Source organism: Sciurus vulgaris, assembly GCF_902686455.1.
Source record: "Sciurus vulgaris genome assembly, contig: HiC_scaffold_570_arrow_ctg1, whole genome shotgun sequence".
Lineage (NCBI taxonomy): Eukaryota > Metazoa > Chordata > Mammalia > Rodentia > Sciuridae > Sciurus > Sciurus vulgaris.
Window position 1 is genome coordinate 700,390 of NW_027632454.1, and position 27,740 is coordinate 728,129.

The 27,740-nt window shown below is 37.5% G+C and overlaps 1 protein-coding gene across 1 annotated transcript; it reads right to left on the bottom strand.

Annotated features, from left to right (window-relative positions):
- Positions 1-212: 212 nt before the first annotated feature.
- LOC306652766 (spastin-like) lies at positions 213-10,848 on the bottom strand (the record flags this gene model as incomplete). Its single annotated transcript, XM_079125480.1, is given in 4 exon segments — positions 213-3,684; positions 3,774-4,259; positions 4,261-4,367; positions 10,816-10,848. Coding segments are annotated over 4 exon segments (1,788 nt in total). The 3' UTR covers positions 213-2,522.
- Between the last annotated feature and the right edge of the window lie 16,892 nt (positions 10,849-27,740).

The window sequence follows — 27,740 nt, forward strand, 5'->3', positions numbered from 1 at the left end:
TTTGTAAATGGTTCATTTTATCAAAAGAATTAGCTTTTGTACAAAATATAAAGAATTTTACACTATAAACAAAGACTTTTGTATATGTATTTAATTAAGAATTCTACCTGCTTTTCCTCCAGTTCTTCTCAAGCACAGAACATATATATGCAAGCCAGAAAGCTAATAACCTCAATGGGCAGACTGTTTTAAAATAATCTTTGACTCCTAATACATCTGGAAAGATAGAACTGATTTTTTTGGCTCAAAGTTCAGAACATCAGTAGTTTCAATTTAGTTTACAAAACTCTGCCATATTAACAAGAAGAGCGCACCAAAGCTTCATATTCAAGCATTATCTTTTAAGAAATATAACACCGAGTTCAACATGAAATATAAAAGGTCACAATCTATGACTAATATTAATTCAGAAAACATCCACAACTTCTATTTTTATTGAAAATGACCAAACCAATCCCTTATCTCCTACTACATAATTATTCTACTTTCATGGCCTTTCTATGCAAGAAACACAGCTTAAAATTTGGTTGTAGTACATCATAGCACTACCATTATTCAGACTTAATCAGCAAAGCAATTTTTATACATGGATGGTCAGTAATATAACTGACTCCTTTTTTATATTAACTTGACTTATAAGTTTAACACTTGAAATCTTTGCTATCTAAAAACTTTCCCAATAGAATTATAAATTGTGATAATTTTAAAGGAGATTAAAGTTGGGCTGGAACCATAGTCCTTTAATGTATATCCCTTTCTAAATAAAAAAGAATTTTATGAGCTTTATTGAAAAGATTTTGAGATTTCCCAATTCTTCTCATATATATGTTTATCACTACTTTTCATTATTGGTATTTTATATTTGATGTTTTAACATTTGATACCTTAAAAAGATACACTCATGACCTAAAAGAGCACAGCTGTGGCTTAAGTTATTTTTCTTCTATTTATCACAACTCATTTTTATCATCCAGGGAATTCTAAAATCATGATTAAAGTTATGGGTACAAACAGCATTCAATCCTAAGAAACCATACATCTATAGCTAGACAAATATTTAACAAATTGAAGAATAAAATTAAGGAGATGTATAATCTTCATTATAAAATTCTTGTCTGGTAGGGGCAATTGTATTTTTATGTATTCTTTCAAAATGGCTTTCCTAAATGAAAAGACTTTGTTACTACTACAAAATTACTCTTTTCACCATGACATTCTACATAGCATCCTTTAAGCACCAAAGAAAAATTCTGTAAACAAACTTAACCAGTAAACTAAGGGCAAACATCCATTTGCCTTTATTTTAACATTTAAAAGGCCATGATATGAGTCTCTACTTTCTACAATGACATATAATAAAAAGTCCAGGAATATTTATATGATCAACAACAACTACTGTACATTTTGGGGAAACAAAAAAGTTAATCAACAGACTAGAACTTCTTAATAAAGTAAGCACAAGAAACCTATAAAATGTATGCAGTGTATAAAAATTCAGTATTGTAAGTTTCAGTGAAGGGGGTCATAATTATTAAGAATAAAAGATGGTAGTTCTACAGGTTTATAATTATTCTGTAAACAGTAAGTAATAAGCAATAAATTAGAAATGTCTTAACTCCCAGTATTTCCCTTCTTTCTCACTGGAGCCACTTTCATAGCAGTTAAAATTGGCTCTCTCAAGTATCAGAATAATTCTACCAGAAAATAAATTTCATCTGGAATAAGGTAACAGTTTACAATAAATTTTGGCCTTTTAGGAAAAAACCTGTAGATATATGAAGACTGATCTACATGTTACCTGATAGAGTAAGCCAAACCTCTATTTTACCAGATTTCCTTTGTTTCTCTATTGCTTTCTAAATTGTTTGGCAGTAATATAATAGAAAAATAAAAAGTAAAAAGAATAGAACAACTGTGTAATGTTTGTAGATTTGTGAAGGAAAAAAAGCCTCAAACTAGCTTTTCCCTATTGCTGTTAGGAAAAGTTTCATTTGGCACACTGGATTTTTAAGAAGGAAAGAACCAGGAACAAACCAACAAAAAAAGAAACAAGAATGTTTGATATTCCAATCACTGATAGTTAAGACATTAGGAAAGAAAAATAGAAAAAATTACTACTGTAAGAAAAAACAAGACAAACAACCAAAGGCTCTGTGTCTTCTACCATTCACTGTCTCTGGAATACTTTCATCTGCAACACAATATACAAATTATTATTTACATTACAATTATATTGGTAAAGAAGACCAGAATCAGCTATTCTTGTGTTCTACCTTACAGTGCCCATTGAAATAATCATGAACATCCAAGGCAAGAAGGCCTTAAACAACAAAATATTCCATTCATGTTGTGTACTTTATTTGTTGTCACATTCATCTTCAATTCTGGAGCACAAATAACTTTAAGACTTTGAAGAGTTTGTAAACTTAAGAGTTTCTGTAGTAGTTGGTAATTGTTCATTGAAGATCATGTGTTTCTTTCTTGCTAAGTAAAATGTTCTGCAGGCTTACAAATACATTTCTTTAAACGGTGGTATCTCCAAAGTCCTTGTTCCACCGTATGTATGCTTCTAAAGTTTGAGGACTCACACTGCGTTTTATCTTTTTCAAGAATTCTGTGAGGTCAGACAATCGAATGTTTCTCATCTCACTGGCAGACATATTCTTCACCTGTTCTGGTTTCTGTTTTCGGATAGGACCCAGTGCTGCATCTTTTGCCAGAGCTCTGAGATCACTTCCTGAGTATCCATCAGTCATTCTAGCAAGTTGCGCTAGTTCTTTTTGTGTCAATGGGCTTCCTTGTTTACATAGCAGATTTTTGAGTAAAAGTAGTCTGGTCTCCTCATTTGGTAAAGACACATATACCCGTTTGATGAAATGCCTGAGAACAGCTTCATCAAGCACTTGTGGCCTGTTAGTGGCACCCATTACAAGTACTCTGTCATCTCCAGCAGATTGTACTCCATCAAATTCTATTAGAAATTCCATTTTTAGACGTCTACTAGCATCATGCTCCCCTTCTCTTCTTTCACACAAAAGGCTATCAACTTCATCTATGAAAATTATAGAAGGCTGAAGTTCTTGAGCCACAGTAAAAAGAGCTCTCACCAGTTTGTCACCTTCCCCCACATATTTTGAAGTTAAACTTGCAGCACTTATATTAAAAAAGGTTGCATTAGATTTTGCAGCTACTGCTTTAGCCAACATTGTCTTGCCATTTCCAGGTGAACCAAAGAGTAGCAATCCTCTGGCAGGAGCTCTAAACCCTGTGAAGAACTCAGGTCTCAGAGAAGGAAGAATAACAATTTCTTGCAAGGCTTGTTTTGCCAACACTTGACCAGCTATATCATCAAATTTAACTGCTGTTTCATTTTCCACAATTTCATTCATAATAAGATTAGCAAGGTTGCTGTCCACATTCCTAAAATTCTTTAAGTCTTTCTTTTTACGAGGAGCAGTTGTAGGGGTAGAAGGCTTATTTGTTCTATTTGTTTTAGGAGTACCCTTATGAATGGCAGCTGCAGGACCAGGACCCTGTCTTGCTCCAGAAACTATTGATAAACCACTGCAACTCGGTGCTCTGCGGTGACCTGAAAGACCTGTGAATCCAGTTTTTAGAACTGTTTTTGAACGAGGCAGTGAATGACTAGCATGTGTTAAGGGATCTTTTCTTTTTGGAACAGCTCTATTTTCTGACTGAAGATGTCCATTTCAGCATGTCAAGTTAGTATTGTCATTAAAAACATCTGTTTGTGACTTGGAAAATTGCAAAACTGGTTGCAGCTCTCTAGAAGTTGTAAACGATCCTTGGCCATAGCCAAATTAGTCATCATTTTAGCTTGAAGTCGTCTAGCTCTTTCACACTGTTCACCTTGTCCTGTAACTATAACAGCTATTACTTTTTCTAGTTCTTCAATACCTTTCTTATACCATTCCACAGCTTGCTCCTTCTGTCCAGCTTTCTCAGCCTCATCGATGCGCAGGGCAATGGAGATGTACTCAAAGGCAAGTTTGTGGAAGGCCTGGACGTGCTCCGCCACACCGCCCGGCGCTGGGGCGTGGGGCGAGGGAGAGGCTGGCGCCGGCGGGGCCCGGGAGCTCCTCTTGGAGGCCATGCGGGCGCGGGAGAAGCGCTGGCAGAGCCACACGAAGAGGAGTCCCAGGTGGAAGGCCACCAGACACAGCAGCGTGAAGCCTACGAAGAGCCGGTAGGAAAAGTAATACAGGTTCCGTTTATGCGGCGACGGGGTGGAGGGGCCGGCCGGTGGCGTGAGGGGCGGAGCCCAGGCAGGAGGGCGGAGGCCTCGGAGGCACCGGGCTGCTGGGGCCGCCGGAGCCTTTCTTCTTCCCTCGTCCACCCGGAGAACTCTTTCAGAGAGCCCACTGTCGCGGGCCGCCATAACCCGCCTCCCGCAGACCGACGGCGGCCAATGCGTCTGCAAGGGCCAAGGACCCCGCGCACTGGCGGGTCCCAGGAGCTCGACACCTCCACGCGCTGCCCGCTGGACCCGCCCCTTTCTCCTTCCTGGCCAGAAGCCTTCTTTACTTATTTCTATCGAAGTCATTCATCTATTTTTCTTATTGAAGGAAAGTTATTTATATAAATATTAATATTTTCCATGTCTTTCTCTATAGTTTCATAAAGATGATTTTGCTTTTTAATCCATTAAGTCCTACATATTCAATTCTATGAACATACTAATCACATAATCTCTCAAAGTTACCACAATTGGTATGTTTGTTGAACAATTTAAGATTTTATAGGTGTTCCACATCTGGAATGATGGAACAGAATGGATCAATTTACAAGTAGGTGGCTCTATTAATGTTTTAGAAAGCAGCATGTTTTTTATTAAAAATAAATTAATAAATCTATTATTTAGAAAAATTTTCTTTTTCTCATGAGTCATATGAGGAATGAAGACAGAAAGGAAGAAATGACACAGGAGAGTGATGTTTATCGTGCTTATAAAAATTTCTAACAGTCATGGAGGGATTATTTAGTGGCTGTCAAATTTTAATTTACATAGAAATCACTTGGAGATCTTGTTAAAGTATGAAATCGATTCAGTATGTCCAGTTCAAGCCTGAGAATGTGCATTCACTTCTGTTTTCAGGTGAGTTGCATGGTTCATGGACTACAACAGGAATACCTGGGCTCTATAATGTAACATGTGGGGCAATATCAGTGAGTTCAGTGATCATTCTAATTCCACATTATCATTTATTTCCAAACCCTTTCATCTCTAATTAAGTTTATTATTCTCAACTTCTTGTTCTGGAAAGTAGGAGATGATAAGAGCTCATTTTTAAAAGAACAATGCATCAGTGTTCATGGAGTAACAGTCTTCTACCTCATGGTCTTTAGAATATTTTCCTCCAATTTTTTGATACTGAGGATGGAACTGATGGGCAATCAACCGCTGAGCTACATCTCCAGCCCCTTTTTTTGTAATTTTGAGATAATATCTAAGTTTTTTTCATAGGGACTCATTTAGTTGCTGAGGCTGGTCTTGAAGTTGCTGTCCTCCATTCTCAGTCCTTTAAGTCTCTGGGATTATAGGCAGACACCTCTCTGCCTGGCATATGGCCCAGAATTTTTAAAGGTAAATGTACAAGTTTAGAATGTTCACATTTTTATTTTTAGTTTTACAAACTGAATTTTGATTCATTGTACACAAGTGGGGTACAGCTTTTCATTTCTATGGTAGTACACAATGTAGATTCACATAATTTATGTAATCATATATGTACACAGGGTAATGATGTCTGCTTCAGTTCACTCTCTCTCTTTCACCCATCCACTACCATCTCATTTCCCGCTACACAATCTAAAGTTTCTCCATTCTCCTTCTTACCCCCCAAAACTCCCTGTTATGTGTCATCATCCACATATCAGAGAAAATATTCAGCTTTTTTTTGAGGGGGATTGGTTTATTTTACTTAGCATATTATTCTACAATTCCATCCTTTTAACTGAAAATGCTATAATTTTATTCTCCCTTATAACTAAGTAATATTCCAACACACCACAATTTGTTTATTCATTAATCTTTAAAGGACATCTAGGTTGGTTCCACAATCTTGCTATTGTGAATAGAGAAGCTATAAACATTGCTCTGGCTGTGCCACTGTAGTACGCTGATCTTAATTCTTTTGGGCATAAACTGAGGAGTGGGATAGCTGGGTCAAAAGGTGAGCCCATTCCAAGTTTTTTGAGGAATCTTCATACTGCTTTCCAGAGTGACTGTACCAATTTGCAACTCCACAAGCAATGCATGAGTGTGCCTTTTTTCCCCACATCCACACCAACACACACTGCTTGTGTTCTTGAAAATAGCCATTCTAATTTGATTGAGATAAAATCTTCACATTTCTCTAATTACTAGAGATGAAGAACACTTTTTCATATATTTTTTAATCACCTATATATCTTCACTTCTGTGAAGTGTCTGTCCAGTTACTTAGCCGAATTATAGATTTCTTTGTGTTTTTGTTGTAATTTTTTTAAGTTCTTTATAAATTCTGGAGATTAGTGCTCTATCTGAAGTGCCTGTGGAAAAGATTATCTCCCAATCCAGAGGGTCTCTTTTCACATTCTTGTTTTTCCTGAGAAAGAGCTTTATAGTTTGAATCCATCCCATTTATTGATTCTTGCTTTTATATCTTGCTCTCTGGAAGTCTTATAGGAAGTCTGGTCCTAAGCCAACATGATGGATATTTGAGTCTACTTTTTCTTCTGTTTGGTGCAGGGTCCGGAGGGCTGGTCACTGTTGGGTCATGAGCCCTGAAGGCCAGAATATTCACTTTTTTAAAAACAGAATTGAATATCTAGAATGAGTAAAATCACAATAAGTACACATTTTTAAAAGGTAGAGAATGCCTATCACCAAAATCAATAAAATGCAGTTATGCAGTTTGCATAAGTGCCAGAAAGATCCCATTAAATACTTTTTCTTATAATTTTTAAATATATATATATATATATATATATATATATATTGCATTTTACATAAAATGTTCACATTTTAAAACAATATTCAGCAGGATAAAATTAAGATAAAAGATTTGTCTTTTGGGTAGAAAAAGTCCAGTCCTAACTAGCTCCTCTTCCCAGCATTATAAAGGGGTTTCTCTAATATTTTCTTTTCTTTTTCTTTTTTTCTTTGACAACAGCTGTAGTCTAAACACTCCTCAAGATAGTAATCTGATGGGTCTTGTAAAAGGCAACATAGCCAGGTGGGAGAAACATCTTAGAGCAGAACGCTGAGATCTGGATTCTCATTCTTGTTTCAACACAGTTGGTTTGCATATTTCAAAATTTCCTGGCCTTGTTTCTTCGAATGAAGAATGGAGACAATAAGAGTGCTTTACTTCCCAGGATGATAGTGGAATAAAATTTTCCCAGAGGGGTCTCCAGACATTCTCTCTAGGGGTAGTAATGTCATTGATCTCTTATAACTTATCATATACTTATATGATTTTCCAAATTCCAAACCAGTTGCCTCAAAACTTTCTGATAACTGCCAGTAATTTGCACAAATTTGCAATTTGAAAGAACAGAGCTAATTCCTCGAAGCCCCAATCTGCTCCCCTGGTACTTCTCTCCACACCCCATCTCTGAGAAAAGCAGAGATGGTTAGTGGTGGAGAATACAGGGTTTGAGCCCCTGTCTTTGGGAAAGATACTTTGGCTCTGTAAGCCGCAGTGTTCCCATCTGTATCAATGACATTCACCTGTCATCATGGGTAAGGTGGTGCTACTGTGAAAGACTGGGCCACAGTGAGTGCTCAATTCTTAGTAGGTATTGCTTATTTTTTCCCCTAGGATTTTATATAATCTTGGTAGATTGAATAAACCCATGTGGATGGCAACAGAAAGTAAAAAATAGCCTCTCCCTATGTACAGTCAAATTCACATATCTTCAGGATAACTGGGTCTTGGAAAGGGCACTACTGAGCACTGTTAGCGGGTGCTCCTTAGGGGCCCTCAATATGTTCTCAAAGAACAGGGCTCCTTTGTGCTGCATTTAACACTTGTCTCCTTTATATCAAAGTGAGAGAAGGGGGAAAACGTGAGACTAGGGTCAGATGTAGTTCCTAATCCATCTGCTCCTCTTGGCTGCTGTCATCAGGCCTCAGTTTCCCCACTTTTCCTTTCCTGTTTAGACTTGTGCAGGGTGGTTTGTAAAGGTTAATTGGGGTCCAGTTATAAAGGTTAATGGGAGAGTTAATAAAGAGGCAAACACACAGGATGGTGAAGAGCAAGAAGCTCTCATGGGAAAATCAGTCCAGTGTATTATCTTTTCCAGGGTCATATCACATTACACTAGTTTACATAGTACAGTTATCTTTGTTCATGTCCAGATCACATAACTTGCTTGCTTCTCAGAGTCCACTAAGACCAAAAGTTATTATAATAATATAATATTTCCAGGCCTCAAGGACCAAGGAGTTTCAGAGTATTTCTAAGTCATTCAAACAGAGCACCTATTGTGTCCTGAGGCATTTGCTCAACTGAAAGGACTTTTGCTCCTCTGTACATTGACTGATCTGAAATCCATACAACTTTCCTTTTTTGTTTTGTCTGACCTTTAGAATAGACATGACTAGTCTTCAGTTCAATGAAGGTGGAGGGAGAAAGCAAGGCAAACATTGGAAAAAAAAAAAAAAAAGCAGAGTATAATAAGGCAAATATCAATAAACATTCTCCAATGGAAAGCTCTTTGATCTATGTAAAATTTTGTAGCCATAAGTTTAACCAATCTAATAAATCTCCTCTTCCATCATCTTGTTTAACCTTCTTTAAATGTCCTTAAGATGATTCAATTCCCTTTAAATGAGGTTACTATTATTAGTTAAATTGAAACAACACATATTATTAAATTCTGCCATCCCTTATGATGTAACATCAGTAAATAATCAATAGCTGCAGTATTATCAAGAATAGAGTGATGATAAAAATTTCAAAAGTATTAACAATTTTTGCTAAGTACTGGGTCACCACCAACAAGGATACAATAACACAGAAATAACACAATAACAGTCAGTATAGTTGTGGAATTCTGGGTAAGTTTGGCGAACAGAAGTGTAACCAAATTTCCCAGGGTACATTCTAAATCCATCTTGACTAGCAAATGTTGAGCACAGGTTGTTAAAATTTTTATATCCCCCCAAGTCACTAGATGATTAGAAAACTGAGGATTTCTTGGGCCTCTTGTTCCTATTGGATATTTCTTCTTTGAATTAGGGTCTTCTTCTTTCAGGGTCAAATAGAATTTGGGAATTAGATTGAGAAGTCCTTGATGCCAACTCATGATGATGGATGGATCTCACACATCTGGCAGGAATCCAGACAGGACCTGTAGGACTAATAACAACAGCATATACCCTTCACCATGAAATTAAATGTGCAGGTTCCTGCCATATTGAATATGGTGGAAATTAATATTTTACCTAAATCATTGATGGGGTTCCTTAGGGAAAAGACAGAGGACCAATGATGTGTATTATCTTCATACTGTATATTAAGGGCATTTCTTGTGAACAAGGCAATATTGAGAGCATTATTAACATGAGCAAGACTATGTACCATTTTTGTTTTCTTTTAAAAGGTACATTTTAAGTGTGTGATGTGCATGCTCAACTAAAGCCTGCACAGTAGGATTGCGAGGAATTCCATGGGTTAAAATTTTATTCCATTGATTACAAAACTTAGCAAAGGAACTAGAAGATAAGTAGGGGCATTCTCAGTTTTAAATGATGAGGTTTGCCCATGGGGCCAGTGCAAAGGAGTACATGAGAGATACAGGCTGAGACCTTCTCTGAACAATGTGCATTGGCCCGTAAAACACCTGGGGATATATCTGTGGTTACATGTAAAAAGAAATAGGGGTGAAAAGGAGGACAGTGAGTTATATTTATCTGCCAAAGTGCATTATAATATAAACCTCGAGGGTTTCATATTCCCCAAGTGGGGAAACAAAAGGGTTTAAAATGAGAGCAATTATTAACATTGATATGGGCCTAGTGAGAGGAAATAGAAAAGAATCTCATTAAAAATGAACATTTTGATGAAAAAAATGTGATACCTTGGCATCTGAAAAGAGAGGATAAAGTGATTTTATAGCAGCATCAGCATAAGCATTTTCTTCAGTGAGTTGTCCAGAAATCTTAGTGTGGCTACATATATGAGGAAGAAATACTGGAGCTGTATAATCCTGTAAAAGAGATTGAAAAGTAATAAACAGGGATAACAAATTAGAGTCCAAATCAGGTAACCGACTTGCAGAGGACATATGAAATTATCAGTTTGGCTATACACTGAGAATCTGTAATGATGTTTAATGTTGTGGGAAACATATGAAGAGCCAAAATAATTGCAGCTAATTTTGCTCACTGAGGAGAACCTTGAGGCAATATGTAATAATCAGTCCATTTTTTTTATCAGTGAATATAGATAATAATCTTGTTGTGTTCTTCCATCCGTATAGACAGTAATAGCACTGTAAAATGGAATGGAGGAGATTATAGAAGGAGCATGAGAAACTTGACACAAGGAAAGACATTTATCCTGAGATGATTGGAAAGAAATAGGAATTAAAAATTTAGGTAAGACAGCTTGAGAATATGAAGAAAATTGTAAATACTGTAAATGTTAAGTCTTTCTATAAGGAACATAAAGAACATGAATATCTGTTCCTGTAAGAGATAAAATATGATGACAACTATCTGAGATCAATTGAAGCTATATATCAGCATAAGGGAGAATATTTTTTCCTGAAAATTGAGGAGAATATACCCACTGTATTACATACAATATTTGATGATGCAGTAAATGCATACGGCATTTCTGTAAAGAATATTAGAGATAAAAGAACATTGAGTGCTGGGATCTATCTATAATAACTGTAAATAACTTCTTAGTAACATGCTGAAGAGCTGCAGTGAGTAAAAGAGTTAACTGAAAAAAAAAGTTGGGATTATGTTGTTTTCTCTACAGCTGAATTGAAAGGTGACAACATATCAGTAACTAAAGAAATATGAGGTGGATCCCAATTAAAATGTCTTAATAATCGCTGTAAATGAATTAAGAAAAATTTGGAAGAAAGAGTTTTGGAACATGAAGAATGGAATGAAATTAGAGTATTTTATGTCCTAATTAGTTAATATGGAGTTGTCATTGAATATTTCCTGTGGCCACATATAGGTCAGATAGTAATAGAATGTGTTGTAATTTAGTTAAATTGTGTTCTATAAGTATTGTTCCAGCAATCAAAATATCATCCATGTAATGATAAACAAGAATATGTGGGAATAATTGTCAGAAACACTGAAGAGCATTATTCACAAAATGTTGATAGAATGTGGGTCTACTGAACATACCTTGAGGAAGAACTTATAACTAATATTTATCAGCAGGCTTATGATGATTGAAAACAGGAACTGTGAAGGCAATTTTTTCTCAATCATCAGGAAAGAGAGGAATAGTAAAAGAAAAGAAAAGTCTTTTAAGTCTATTACCTATAAAGAAAAATCTTGAGTAGTTAAATTAGGAATAGGCAATCAATCCACATTGAAGTGGACCCATATGTTGTATATATTTATATTCAGGAAAGTTACAGAAATTAGGACATCCTGTGTAGTTTTTCTGTGGTTGCAATTCATAGTTGAAATGTTCAATGATAGGAACTTTGTGAAGCTCTCAAAAAAGTCCATTGTTAAAAGTTACTATAAGGCAGGCAGGAAACTGGAAAGCAGAGCTGGTGAACCAGTGTGGTTGTCTAGCATAAGAATTTCTTCCTTTCCTGGAGCTGTGTACCTGAGATGAAGTTCAGAGATAATAGGACTCTTGCACAGAGCCTTCTCATACAAGACATTGCCACAGCAGCCAAGCATCCTGTTCCCTACAAAAACTTTCCCAGGCTCTGGGCATACCACAGCTATGAGGTTATCAAAGACACCCAATCTCAGTCACTGCTCTCCTATACTCTGTCATGGTTCTCCATAGGAGGGGTTGGGCCCCATGGTGCCTCTTGTTGCTAGGAATGAAAAAAATATTTGCATCAATTTCTCATTAACAGTTACACCAACTTTGCATGTCACTACCAAGCACAGAGACTGTGGGTGGGTGCAGGGCACTTCCCTGGGTACATGCTGGGGCAAACTCGCATGCTCTGGGTCCAAGACCTGCAGTATTCCCTCACCCTGTCTTACCTGCATGGGTTCCACATGGCCCACAGCACCTGATCACCCTGTCCACACAAGCCAGTCCTGCAAGCCCTGCCCTGAGTATGTCCTGAGATGCAGCACTTTGCAGTGTCCAACCCAGTTCCCTAGTTCCAAGCCTGCATTGGAAGCTGCCAGATCAACCCAAAATTGCAGGGAGGTGGGAGGGGCTGAGTCTTGGCCTGAGCTGCCTCTCTGTGCCATCTGCTTCACCACAAGTGGCACTAGTGAAGGGACCCTGAATGGGGAGTGGTGACTGCTGCTCAGGGCGAGGCGACAGCAAGCCAGAGCTCTTTCTTCTCAGAGATGGTCAGGGTGGGGGCAGGTCAGTGGTGGCCACCAGGAATGGCCAGGCAACTGGATTTCCAGCAGGGCAGCCACTGTGTCCCTGCCCACTTGGCACCAGGGCGCAGGGTCCTTAGTGGTTTGAAATGGCATGGGGTACCCCAAACTGGTGGACTGGGAATGCTTCAGGAACTCTCCCTGAAGCGACCCGGTGCCAAAACCTGGGACACTGGTGCAAGTTGGTGGGTGGCAAAATTCAGCCCTGGCAGTTGCAGTTGTTGGGCCTTGCTGGTGCTTCAACTACTATTGTTCTGGGAGCCCTTGGAAAGTTTGTGTGTGCTTCACACTAGCGACACCAGGGGGCATGGGCCTGTTTGGGGGCCAGGCTCTGTGGATGGTGGTGGGTGTCACAGGCAGGGGCATCACCTGAATGGCATAGGGTAGGTGTAGGCTGAGTGGACTCCTATCCAGGGTGGTCTCCGGGATGTAACAAGAACTTGGCGAGCATGAGCTTCTGGTTCCCACCTTTTCCTTGGAGTCACTGGGTCAGGATGGTGCATTGATAGGTCTGGAGGCTGTGGGGTGGTTAATGTGGTGTGCCTTTAATCCTCGAGGCATCCACAAGAGGAAAATTGAGCTAGTGAGTGTATGCCATGTTGTTGCTTTTTTTCCCCTTAATCAAAGTCATGAAAAACATTTAAAGCTGTGACCCTGCCCTCTGCTCCTTCAAACAATGTTGGAGATCCATCCTAATACTCTGATTAATGGTGGGTTGATTACTGCCTGAGTCATAGCACCTATAGACTTGTTATCTAAGAATGACTGACATTTGGTGATCTTTAAATGTCAAGTGCCAGTCACAGCGACTCACCCTTTCAGTTCTCTCCACGGGGCCCTGTCCTCCATGTCCCCCAAGGCCTGGTTCCCAATCCCAAGTGGGTGTTGTGTAATCTCTGGAGCAAAACTTTCAGGGTCTGCGGCTATGCCAGTTCAACATTTCTCCCTCTGTTGACATCTATTTAGAAAACAGAGGTGAGCTCTAAAATAGGGAAGGAGGATGTGATGATTTCAAATGACCTTTTGGAAATGGAGATGCAATCTCTTGTGCAAGAGCTTTCCAACCTAAATCTAAATTTCCCACCTAAACTTTACCAAGCCTGCTACATAGCATCTTCTTTCACAGAAGTATACTCTTAAAAAAAAGTTAAGACTTCTCTTTGATGGGGTCTTGAAAATATATAAGTGAACTTGTTTTGCTGCTAGTTGCTTTAGAAAAATTAACTGTAGTGTATTCATCACCTGTATCCTGAAATACTGCCACACTAAGAAACTGCTTACTCTGAGTTTAATGGAAGTTACCAGCATTGGCTCTGTTCTGTGTCAGAGTGAAGGTGATTTAGGTGAGTCAGTGTTTTCCATTTGATAACATTTTAAAGATTTGAGCTCAATTTTGGTCAGAAAACTTGACAACATAACTTTTAAATTAAAGCTTATCTTATGTTTTGGAGTCATTTTCCTCCCTCAGGCATTCATAAATGTCTTCTTTTGTGTTTCACCGCATGAAAACAAATTGCTCTACTTCTAGTTAACTCTTCTATTACTTATAAAAAGATTATTTCGTGTACCTGTGATTTTTGCTTAATAATTTAGTCTGTGAGAAAATAATTGAATCCCTTTGTAAAATATAATCTGTGGATTAAATAATTCATAGTTATTCTTGGATTCACCATAATTAAAGGAACAATTTTTTTATATTTTTCTTCATCATTACAAGCTCCATTAAAATATTGAGTTAAATATTTTCAAGTATATTTCATTGTTTTGCTCCTGAACTTCTAAAGAACACATGATTTCAACTTCATTAATTTATAGAAATTAAATGTTCATTTATTTTTTATGTGAACATTGTGCACTGTGAAGTAGTATCAAAATGTATAACTAACTTGAGGAAAACAATATTTACTGAGAATAACATGGATGTACAACCAGTTTTGTTCCTGGAAGACATTTTTACAAACTATCTAGAAAGTACTTTTTGTAATTATTGTTTAAAATTTTTCATTTTTTATGCTTGTTTTACCAGACCTCTAAGGAAAATTTGGATAATTTTAGAGTGATAATCACTTGTATATTGGTTCAGTATGGTTCAATCATTTAAAGTTTTATTTATTCAGTTAGGATATTTTATTCTTAAACAATTATAGATTTATATGAAGTTGTGTTAAGAAAAAAGAGAGACATCATCTCTTCACTTTATATAAAACTCCCTCCCAGGGTTCACACTGTGACATTAAAGATGACATAGCTCAGGTATAGACCATTTCCATCTCAAATGCTCCTCATGATGACCTCTGAGCCTCACCTATTTTCTCTTCCTGCCCTCCCCACTACTCATGGCCACCATTAAGCCTTTTCTATTTTTATGAATTTATCATTTCAAGAATGTTTAACAAAGAGAAATAAACTATGTAAAATTTACTGATTTTAAAAATAGTGTAATTCTTTGGTGATTCATTCAGTTTGTTGTGTATATAATAAGGACTATACATCAATAAGCATCCCACCTGAAAGCACCCAGAAACCACTCCTGATGTGGGAACTCACAAAAGAGATTTTATTAAGTGGACAGGCAGAGTGCCTGACCACAAGGATGAGAGAGAGAATGGCGGGAGAACCATTCTTAGGTAGTGAAATTTCATGGGCTAATAAAAGTCTGACCAACAACTAATGAGAAAGTTTGAGGGATAACCATATGAACCAATAAATGACTAGGAAGTTCTCAGGCTAACAATCTAAGTTGTAAAATGGTGTGGAGGGGAAGAATAGTGGTGGAAGCAAAATGGCAGATCCGATGCCAATATTCATCCCTTTTTGTTTTTATAGATACCAGGGGTGGTACAATGGTCTTTCTTCTATAGCTTCTACCTGCTGGTGAGGGGTGAAGAATTTTATTCCTGTAAAAAGGAAATTAGGGAGGGTTTAAGGTGGGAGCAGAGTTTTTGGAGTCAGAGGTGTCAGTAGTAAATTGCAGGTATCAGTTTTGTGTGTCAGGGTCTGGTAGTCTTGAAGGACAAGCGATTGATTGAATGATTGGTTGGTGAACTTGAGTATATGATCTTGTGGAACTTTTGTAGGTAATTTAGCAGGCTTGGTCCTGTTTAGAAGGATCTGTAGGCCTTAAAATGACCAAAAATTTCTTACTCTAGCAGTTTCCCTTGATAGTTATCAGGCACTCCTGCCTGCCTAAGAATCTCTTTTGTCATCTCCAGTCTTATTTATTCTTTGAGTTAACATAAATATACATCTTAAGTTAAACTTGACTATTGTTTCTTCTTTTAAATGCCCAGGAATGTTTTGGTTTTAACTGTTTTGCTATGTGTTAAAGATCAAGCTGGTCAAACAGATCTTGTTTCTACCTGCTGTTAAGGGTCAGCTGAGTTTCCACAGGGGACACTCATGGAGAATTTGAGTGCAGCTTATTAACTCCTTTAGTTCCATTTGCTAGGTAGGATCTCCTTGTTGAGGTGACTTCCTTTGGAAGCATCAGGGATGTCTCCCTTTTTCAATGACCCTCCTCTTTGCAGCAGATAAACTGATTGGCTTTTCTTCCTCTAATGGTCTCATTAATCTCCCTTATTGGGAGGTCATGTCACCTAGAATTACAAAGCTCCTTACAGAAGTTCTCTCCTTCCCTGGATTCAGGCTGACTCAGAGGGCAAAAGTCAATATTGGTTTTCTTGGCACCTGTACTTTAATGTAAATCTCTAACATTGATCTCAAGTATTGAGCAACCCAGTCTCACCAGTCATAAAGTAAGAGTACAGGGCTTTAACTTCAATGTTTATGACTTTACAGCCATTTACCCCCTTTTACTTAATTGGGGTCTATATTATCTGTCTTCTACATGATGGCTTATTATCTCTAATTTAGGTACTTTGTTCATTAAGCAGTACTTCTTGAAAACATTAATCAGGCAGCAATTATAGAGTTTACAAGGAAAATTAAAAAATGAAATTAACAACAATAAAAATATATTCAGTTTGTGTAATAGGTATCTTGAATTTTGGTGAGCTATGTATTATATTTCTTGTTTGAGATTACAGTAATTCTACAATAAAAACCAATCTTTTGAATATAACTTTAAATGAGCTGAAGACTGGCTTATTTTGGAGCCACTCTTTTACATAGTAAGGTGAGAGACAGAACCTTATCTCAGGTAAGGTGAGGCTTTTCATAACTCTTAGTTAAATTGTTCTAGTTCTGAAGCTGATCTTCGCCTCCTCTTTAAACATAATTTTACAAAGTTTACATCTGTTGTTTCCAGAGTCTACATAAGTGTAAATTAACATGATATGACATTACATCCAAAACATAAATGAAGGAGAAGCTTAGAGAGCTTTTAACTTTCCTTTTGTGTGGCAAAATGCTTTTGTTTCTATGTTTCATGATGTTAACCTTTAAATAAATCAGGCTCTCACTAACTTCTACATTTAATACATTTACATTTAATTTTTTATCTCAGTGTAAAAAGTAACATAAATTTTCTATATACCCTATTGATAACAGGTCCTGTTATAGAACATTAAGTGATATAAATAATTTCCCCATAACATTTATAATTCTTACAGGTTTAAAATTATAATTACAGACAAGTTTAGTTTAGAAAACAGCAGCTTGATAAATTTCCTGCTTTAAAAACATGTATACCTGGAAGATATGAACACATTTAATATACAAAGAAAACTGGCCATTACACAATTCCCTTGACATTTCTATGTTAACCAAGTTTGGCTTTAAAGAAAAATTTGCACTCTGTAACAGTACCATACTCCAACTGTTGTTGTTTAACCATGAATGTATAAACCCTAAATTTTAAGACTAATTGTTCTAAAGAATAAAACTTAACAGACACAATGTTAAGAGTAAATTAGTGTTTTTAAGAAATCCTTTTTATTTTAATATATAGATTTAACATTGGTTTATATTAACCCATTAATATTTGACCTTAGGGATAAACAATAAATAGCTTTAACTGATTGTCTCACATACATCTAACCAACTTACTTACACACAAACTTGTTGAAATTTGCCCTTTACTTACCCACAGACTTTCTTAGCACATACTTAGACCCTCATGTATTTCATCTCACAGAGACATTCTTACCCAGAAACATTTTTTCCTTCTACTAAATATATTTCCATATTTAAAACCTCTTACTTTCTTTCCTATCAGTTGACCCCTTTTCATTCACATTCTGAAAAAACTCATGAAATTTTTGAATGTAGATGAACTACTCCATTTTAATGAGATAAAATAATTTTTTTTTTATTTTTAGTACTCTAATTGAAACACAGTTGAAACTTTGGATCCCCTTTGTATATAGAATTGTACCTGTTAGGACTTAATTCCTAGTAACCTTGTTCTTAGTAATGACACAAAGCAATTATAAACCCTTTTTATTTAACAGGTTACCCCACAGAATTTAAGGAGTTAAGAGTACTCAATGTTATTTGTTAGCATTTTAATTGTGTAACTTAATCAGATGTCTCAAACAAACACATTGGAGTAATCTCATATGTGTCAAATCTACTTATTTTACTGCAACAACCAAATATCAGACAAGTGTATTGAACATTATTTGCATCTATTTTCTGTTGAAGAAAAGTCATAGACATAATGGATTAGACATTTTATAAACATCAACATTTTATTAGTTTGACCACTTAGAGAGACTTGACTTAAGTAATTTTAAACACATTTTACCTTCATTTGTTTACCCAATTTAAATTAAACCTTTTAAAATCATGTTAATTAAACTTATTTACATTAATTTTCAAAATTTTAATTTCATGAGTGCTCATTATTTGTGTCAATTTCGATATTATATGTGTGATATTTTGAGGCACATATGTAGACAGATAACACAATATCAGACATAATATACACATAACAAAAGAAAAGGCATTGTAGTGCTTTGTAGGTGAATCTCCATTGCAATATTATAAATGTTTTAAAAACAAATTTTAGAGTTGAATACGAAATAGAACTGATAAGAAATACATTAACTTAGGTATGTAAGATCAAAATTATGAGCTCAAAAAATATACCATTTAAGAAAAAACAAAAATCCTAGAAGAAAAACTGTTAATGGTCAATAATTATAGTATGAGAGAGTGAAAATAAGACAGGCAGAAGGGGGAAAAGAGAAAGAGAGGGGGAGAGATAGGGAGATGGAGAAAAAGAGAGAGAGTCTTAAAACCATTTTCCTAACTTTAAGTCCAGAAGTTTAAAATGGACTCTTTTATTTTTTCTTCAGTCTCAGGTTGGTCCCTCACTGAGCCTGCTAGCTTACATTCCATTACAAGGGAAATAACTGCCTAGGAATTTTTAACCCTTGTCAAGTTCTTAGCGTGGGTTTGGTTGAACACATGAGGGCTATTGTCAAATCCTTGAGGGAACATTTTCTAGGTTAATTGAGATCCACCATCTGGTACCTTAAAGATACACAGAAATTGTGATTGAGAGTCTAGGGTATACGGAAAAAGGTATCTTTTAAATCTAACATCATAAGTCTAGGTAAGATACTAAAATTTCTTAATGAAGTTCATAGAGTTTGGAGGTGAAGAAACCCAGCCACGTTTCTATCTGGGAATGATCAGAGAGGGAGAAAGGAAAATGGACTCTGAACTCTCCCTCTGTTGTGCCCAGCAGTTCGAGACCCCACAACGACCACCAGAGACCATGATCAATACTAGCAACAAAGAGTCATTTATTAGCAAGCTCAAGCATGATCTTCCATGCACTCAGTAACTGGTGATGCTAAGAGGCCCTGAGCATTCAGCAGGCTTTTTATAATGAAAGGCAAACAGTTTTACAGTGTTTTTTTTGATTGGCTAACATATAAAATTGTATACAAAACATGCCATTTTAAGTTGTAGGTCACCCTGACCTCCGAGAGGAGGGTTACCATTATCTTTAAGTTTGCTTTTGTGCCAGCAAAGTTTGCTTTTGGGTCAGTCACCTGGCTTATCTTATTTACAGATAAGATAAGAGATGAAAATTCTTTGCAGCTTTTATGAGGGTTTGAGGGCAGTTTGGGAAGAGCCTCATATTTGTATTTAAACAGGTGTGGGCTCTTTCTATCTTTACATTTCCCCCTTTCCAAGAACATTTAGAGAGCCAATCTTGGGTCTCTATAGTTTTAATTCTTACTGCTTAATGGACTGATATTGGGCCCTTAGCACCATTAGCTGTACGGTATTTATTCTATCTTTAACAAAAGCAATTAACTTACTGATTATACAAGTCCTATAGTTAAAGCTAGTAGCAACAACATTAGGGGTCCCACTATAGTGGACACCAGAGTAGTTAACCAAGGGGAAAAACCAGGATTCAAACCAGCTCTGACTAGCTTCCTGTTCTTTCTTTCTGTTTGCTAGTCCTTCTCTGACTTTGGCAACATTATCCTTGATTATCCCAGCATGATCTATATAAAAACAACATTCTTCTCCTAGGACTGCACATAGACTTCTTTGCTTACAGTCTTTAAAGGCAGGTAAATTTGTTAATCAATGAGCTTTGGAGATCATTAATATTTTATTCTCCCAGGGGCAGTCTCCAACTTCCAGAGGCAGATGAGTTTCATGGCCTTCATTTCCTCGATTTGACCCGATCCCCTATTTCTACACTAACTACCTGTTCTTAATTCTGGCTTCATCCCCCACTTTTGCTATAGAAACTCCTTGCTGCTGTAGGGAAAGGGGTGCCAATCGTTCTGGCTGCTTCAAAGCTGAACTGGGGCAGCGTGGGGCAAGCTGTTTGGAGTTCCCTCTTTTAAACATTGGGTCAATCGAGGAGTCCAAAGTAGAAGTCTGGCTGGGGAAGAGCAGGTTGTAAAGTCATCTGGGGGTGGGTGCTTCTATGAGAGAAGAACAAAAAGACATGAATACTGAAATGAGATTAGTACAAACTAAATGTTGCAGCATCTGAAACATGCTACTGAGTATCATGAAAATGACAGAAGTCAATCTCTCACCAGGAGGTGGAAGAACTGAGAAATTGTTTCCATAATGAGGCCTAACAAAGCCTGGAGAGGACAAGGTCTTTATTTGGGGAATTGAACATTGTCCAGGTTTTCAGGAATTTAAACACAACATTTAACTCTTAATGTCATATATGTCCCCAGAAAATATAGTTAAGCTACTTAATATCATCTGATTTTTGTAAAATATCCCTTTATTGGTATAACATGTGTTTAGTAGAGATCTCTATAATTCTGTTACTTAGAGCTAGGTAATCATAATAGCAAACATAGATTAAGTCTACCTGTGTAGTTAGGAAGGTCTTAAACTGGCTAAAAACTTCTGACTCTGGCAGTTTCTCTTGATACTTATAAGGCACATTTGCTGAAGAATCTTTCTTTCATTTGTACCTTCCAGTCTTTATTCTAGTGGGCTAATTCATGTGTACATCTTAAGTTATATTTAACTTTTATTTCTTTTAAATGCCCAAGAATGGCTATAGTTTGGTTATAACTGTTTTTCTGGGTGTCGAAGATCAATCTGGTCAAATTGACCTGGTTCCTGTCTTGTTAAAAAGTCAGCTGAGTTCCCACAGAGGCCACTCATAGAGAATTTAAGAGCAGATTCTTAGCTCAACCAGTGCCATTGGTTAGGCAGGGTCTCTTGATGAGGTGACTTCCTTTGGAAGCATCAAGGGAGGTCTACCCCTTTTCCATGACCCTCCTCTGCAGTACATGCACTGAGTGATTTTTCGTCCTGTAGTCTCAACAACCTCCTTGATCAGGAGGTTGTCTGACCCAGAGTTGCAGCGCTCCTTAAAGAAGTCCTGTTATTCCCTGGGTTCAGGCTGACTTTGAGGGGAAGATACTGTTTTTTTCTTGGCCTCTATATTTAATTCCAATTTCTAAATTTGATCTAAATCATCCAGCAAGCCAATCTCACCAGTCATAAAGTAAGGATACTGGGCTTTAACTTTAATATCCATAACTTTACAGTTATTTACCCTTTTATCTAACTGGAGTCTGTATTGGTACTGGAAGTTACCACTATCTGTTCTATAGGCAATGGCTTATTGTCACAAGTTACCTAGGTTGTGTGTTCTGGAAGCAGCTACTTCTGCAAAACAGTAACAGGCAACAGTTTTACAAAATGAAATTAGCAAGAGTAAAAACTTATTCAGCTTGTATAATAGCTATCTTGAATTTTGACTGAGAACCACATTATATCCCCTATTTGAGATCATTGTAATTTTACAACAAAAACCAATCTTCTGACTATAACTTTAAATAAGCTGAAGTCTGACTTATTTTGGAGTCACTCTAACATGCAGCAGAGTGAGGCAGAGCCTTATCTCACGTAAGGCAGGGCTCTTTGCAAATCTTAATTAAAATATTCTAATCCTGAAGCTAATTTTGCCCCTTTGCCATTACCAGCATGATCAAATTTCAAGTTCAGTGAGGGGCAAAGGAGTATTAGAAAATAAAGCTTTATAAACACAGATTTTGAAGATTAAGCTGAGATCAGATAGAGCTCTGTTCTCTGATGGAGATGCAGATCTAAAGAGTTATGTAAGTATTATTCTTTGTTTTCAGAAGAGTTACAGAGACTACAACATCTATGTAACTTTTTTCCACAACTGCAAACTGCAATGTTAGGAACTCTGTATAGCTCACAAAGAAGCCCACTGTCCAAAGTTACTGTAAGGTGGGCTGGAACTACAGAAGAGAACTGATGAAATACTGATTATGTAGCAAAACAATTTTTTTCTGCCCAAGAGCTTTGTGCCTGAGATCAATATAAGAGCTGATAGGACTCCTGTACAGAGCTTCCCCAGGGAGGGTACTGCCACAACAGTTAGGCATCTTGTGCTCCTACACAGGAACACTTCCAGGCACCAGGCATGCTACAGTCGTGTGGTCAGAGACCCCAATCTCAGTCATTGTTGTCCCATTTTTGCTATTGTGCATTACACTCTTTATTAAATGTCATTTTAAGAAGTCTACATATATTGATTCCTGAGTCTAAATGAACATTAGTTAACACAGTCTAACATTACATCCAAAAGAGGAATCAATCAAAGAAAGGCTGAGAGAGCTTTTAAGTTTTCTTTTGTGTATCAAAATGCTTTCACCTTCTACTATATGAACCTTTAAACAAATCAGGTTGTCACTAACTCTTAGATATACATTTACATTTAAATTTTTATCTCAGTGAAACAAGTAACCAGTTTTACATATATCTTATTGATAATAGGTCCCATAATAGAATATTAAATGATAAAAATAAATCCCCAATAAAATGTACTCCTTAAATTTAAGATTACCATTACAGACAAGTTTATTCTGGAGAATAGCAGCACTTGATAAATTCCCTGCTTTAAAAACTTGTATACCTGGAAAATATGAACACATTTAATATGCAACTTGTGACCATTTCACAATTCCCTTGACAATTTTATCTAACCTGTCCGGAGCCGGCAGGTCACGCGCCCTGCCTTGCCTCAAGGTCACGCGCCTTGGCTCATGGTCACGTGCCTTGGCTCATGGTCAGGCTCTTTGACTCATGGTCATGCCCCCTGCCATGCCTCATGCTGAGCTGAGATGGTGCCTGCCGGATGCTGGCGGGGCGTGCCATTACCTGTTTACACACCTGTCAGACTATACCAGGTGCATCACACTAGATTGCGTGGTACTTCATGATTGGACAATTACACTTCCTTATTGGAGTTCTGGCGCGAGACTAGTCTTGCCTTCGTGCACTTTACTCTGATTGGTTTCTGTACTTTATATTAACTGTGTTTATTCCTCTAATAAAGGAGACTTGATCAGGCTTTTGTCTTGTCTCCATTTCTCTGTCTCTTGTCTCTTTCAATCCCAGCACCCCCCTCCAGATACCCCTTGATGTCCTGCAGTCCGGGGCACTAACCAAATTAGCTTTTAAAGAAAAATGTAGACTCTGTAACATAGTACAATATTCTAACAGTTGTTTAACCATAAATGTATATACCCCAATTTTTAAGACTAATTGTTCTAAAGAATAAAACTTAATAGACACAAAGTTAAGAGTAAATTAGTGTTTCAAATCCTTGTCATTTTACCATATAGATTAGACTTCAGTTTCTGTCAGTACAGTAGTAGTTAAATTTAAGAAAAACCTAAAACAGCTTTAACTGATTATCTCACATACTTGTAACCAACTTAGTTTCACGCAAACTTGTTGACATATGCTCTTTACTTACACACAGACTTACTTAGACCTTCATGTATTTCATCACATAAACACTTTCTTACCCAGAAACATTTTCTTTTACCTTTTACTGAATATATTTCCATACCCAGAACCTTTTATTTTCTCTTTCCTTTCTGTTGACACTTTTTTGTTCACATTCTGTAACAATTCTCATGAAATTTCTGAATTTAGATAAATTACTCCATTTTAACAAGATAAAATACTTTGTTGTTTATAGTACTCTAACTGAAACACAGTGAGAGGGGAGATGGTAACTCTGAATCCAAATCTAAGAGCTCCTTGGAGCTTTGCAGAACTGGAGGGGGAGCAGGGAGAAGTAGTAAGGGAGCAGATGGAATGCTCACCCTCTGGGTTGGGTTTTACCTGTTAGGACATAACCCTTAAGAATCTTGTTTTTATTAATGACACAAAGCAATTTTAAACACTTTTTAATTTACCAACCTATGAAAAAACCAATAATGTTTAAGTATGTTACTCCAGGGAATTTAAGGACTTAAGACTACTTAATGTTATTTAACAACTAGCATTTTAGCTTTACAAATTAATCAGATGTCGCTAACAAACCCATTTGAGTAGTCCCATACATATTAAATTTAATTTACTCATTTTGAAAAATAAAAACAGGATAACAGACAAGTGTCCTGAATAGTATTTGCCATCTCTTTCCTGTTGAAGAAAAGTTCTAAAAACAATTGATATTGGACAGTGTTTAACATCAACATTTCATTAGTTTGACCACTTAGAGACTTGCAAAGTATTTCTAAAGATATTTCACTTTTATTATTTTACCCAATATATGTCGAACCCTTTTAAATCACATGAATAAAAGTATTTGGATCAATTTTTTAATTTTAATTTTATGCACACTTATTATTTATGTCAATTTTGTCAGATACATACATAGACAATATGACCTTAAACAATAACATATACACATAACACAAAAGCAAAGGCCTTGTAATGTTTATCTCCATTGCAATGTAACAGATGTTTAAAAATAACTCTAGAGTTGGATAAAAATAGAACTGATCAAAATAAATCATTAACCTAGGTATGTAGGATCAAAATTATGAGCTCAGAAATACAGCATTAAAGAAAAACAAAACAAAACAAGAATCCTAGAAAATGAGTTAGTTCTGTGTAGCAGCCCAGGAGTTTAAAACTGACACATTTTTTTTTCTGTCTCAGGTCACCCCCAATCCTGCTGAGACTGCTGCAGTTTACATTCCAATTCAGGCTTCAGCAAGACCAGGCAGGGGAATTGCCTAGGACCTTTTAACCCTTTTTTTTTTCCTGGTTGAGAAATCAGGTTAGGTTTGAATGCAGAAAATTATGAAACATTATTTCCCACTACTTTTGGGGAATGGAGCTGCTGAGCTCTCTGCCTAGGGGGATTGGAGCAAACAAATGTCTTAGAAACAAGAAGGACTGTAAAGTACCCTGCAATGAGTATCCCTAAGCCTAAGATCAGACTAACACAATAAAGAATTTAATATGAGACAAGAGTAAAGACTGTATGGTACAATAAACAAAGAGACAAACATATGGCACACTAGATCAAAGTTGGCTAGTTGGTATTTTGTTGACAAAAACAAAATCCCAGATGTGATAGAGTCACCCAGATGCAACACAAGGTTAGCCCAGATGCAGCCAAAGGCTGCCCAGATGCAACAGTCAACCAGATGCAACACAAAGGTTGTCCAATTGCAGCACAAAGGCTGCCCAGATGCAACAGAATTACCCAGATGGGTCGAGGGGACATCTCTCAAGACCTTGCCGTGGTCCTATAGCACATCCACCAGGACTTTACCAGCCCAGTACCAGAACCTCCAGGCAATCCAGACAGAAATACAGCAATGCCTTACTCACCGGCCAATGATGTCACTTATGACTCTATGATCAGATGTCTGGGTGTGCTTGGGGTATCCAGATGAGCCCCCATATGTTGTGCCCAGCGGCTTGAGACCCCACAAAGACCACCAGAGACCACGATCAATGCAAACAACAAAGAGTCATTTATTAGCTTGAGCCTGGTCCTCCCCACACTCGGTAACTGGTGACGCTAAGAGGTCCTGAGCCCTTGTTCAGCAGGCTTTTTATAATGAAAGGCAAACAGTTTTACAGTGTTCTTTTTGATTGGCTAACATATAAAATTGTACAAAAAGCATGTCATTTTAAGATGTGGGTCACCCTGACCTCCGAGAGGAGGGTTATCATTATCTTTAAGTTTGCTTTTGTGCCAGCAAAGTTTGCTTTTGGGTCAGTCACCTGGCCTTTACAGATAAGATAAGAGATGAAAATTCTTTGCAGCTTTTATGAGGGGTTGAGGGCAGTTTGGGAAGAGCCTCATATTTGTATTTACACAGGTGTGGGCTCTTTCTATCTGTACACCTCCACAATAGCAAACTCCTATAGGAAAGTTAGAACATGTGCTTGAGACATCGTGGCAGGAGGACTCATAGCATGGCAGAAATAAAAACAGAGTAGGGCAAAGGAGACAGAGGAGCAAGGTTCAGTGGGAACTCTGCTGCAGGAAACCAGTATGGGGGTAGATCATTATCTGGGTCAAATCAGAGAAGGAGAAGGGATTAGTAGGGGAGAAAAAGCCAAAAGAAGGTGTTCAGGTTTGCAGGAAGAGAAAAGACTCACAGAAGTAGTATGCCACTAATGGCCATTTTGATTGATTTCTGAAGATACTGTGGCCAATTATCATTACACAATTGAATAAGTTTTGGTGGCTGTAGGCTTGGTGAAGAGGTTTAAGATCATCTGTAGACACCGAGCAGTGAATCTATGAGAATAGAGAACCCAGATCCCATGGTGGAAACTGATAAATAGCTAATCATCTCAGGCAACCCAGGGTCAGAAACTAGTTGACTGGAGACAAGAAGGCAGCACATGATGGGAGTTATCACCCCCATCAGTGTGTGCCAGGCAAAGGGCAAGGGGATTAAGAAACTGGTGGCAGGAATTTTGAGAGAAATACTAAAGAGGAGCCTCAACAGAGAGAGGGAATCTCCACCACAAACTTCAGGGATCCACACATCAGATAAGGTCGACTAAAGGGGTAAACCATAATTGTAAAAGTCATGACTGGGGGAATCCCCACTCCTCAACTGCCTCAAGGGCACTGGATGACCAATGGTCATGTCTCACTTCAGTAGAGGAGTGTTTAAATTGACCTATGGGAAACTTACCGATCTGAAGCTGGTGGTGGATATGCAACCAAACGTCAGGCCAAATGGAATCTGAGACCAGCATTAGAGGGTGTGGGGCAACAGATTGGATTCCACTCACCTAAGTGGCAGTAGAAGAGCCCATCCAAATCATGGCACAAATTAAAGCACCCAGAAACCATTCCTGATGTGTAAATGCACACAAGCAGACAGGTATTAAGCAGACAGCTAGAGTGCACACAAGGGTGTGAGAGAGAGAATGGTGGGGGAGCAATCATTAGGTAGTAGAATTTTTTGGATTAATAATAATCTGACCAATGATTGACTAGGAAGTTCGTGGGTTAACAATCTAGGTTGTAAAATGGGGGGGGGGGCAGAATAATGGTGGCATTAAAATGGCAGATCTGATGCCAGTACCATCTATAAACAACTGAATACAACCCAACTGGAAAGGGGAGGAGGGAAACACAGGCCATATAATCCTCACAGGTGGGAGGAAAAACAGGAAGCTGAAGGACACAGCTGTTATAATTTTCTTAGATGAGGGGTCAACAAACACGTTTCTCAAAGAACCAGAGAGCAAGGAGTTAGGTTTTCCAGGTTCTATGGTCTCTTCCACAACTGCTCATCTCTGCCCATAGAACTGGAGAAGAATCTTGGCCAAGACGTAAACCAATCAGTGATGTATTCCTATGAAATTTTTACTGGAGAAACACAGAACAGGCAGAGGGTGTGGACACAGGTAGATTTGCCTCTTGGGCAGTAGTTTGAGTAGAGTAGCA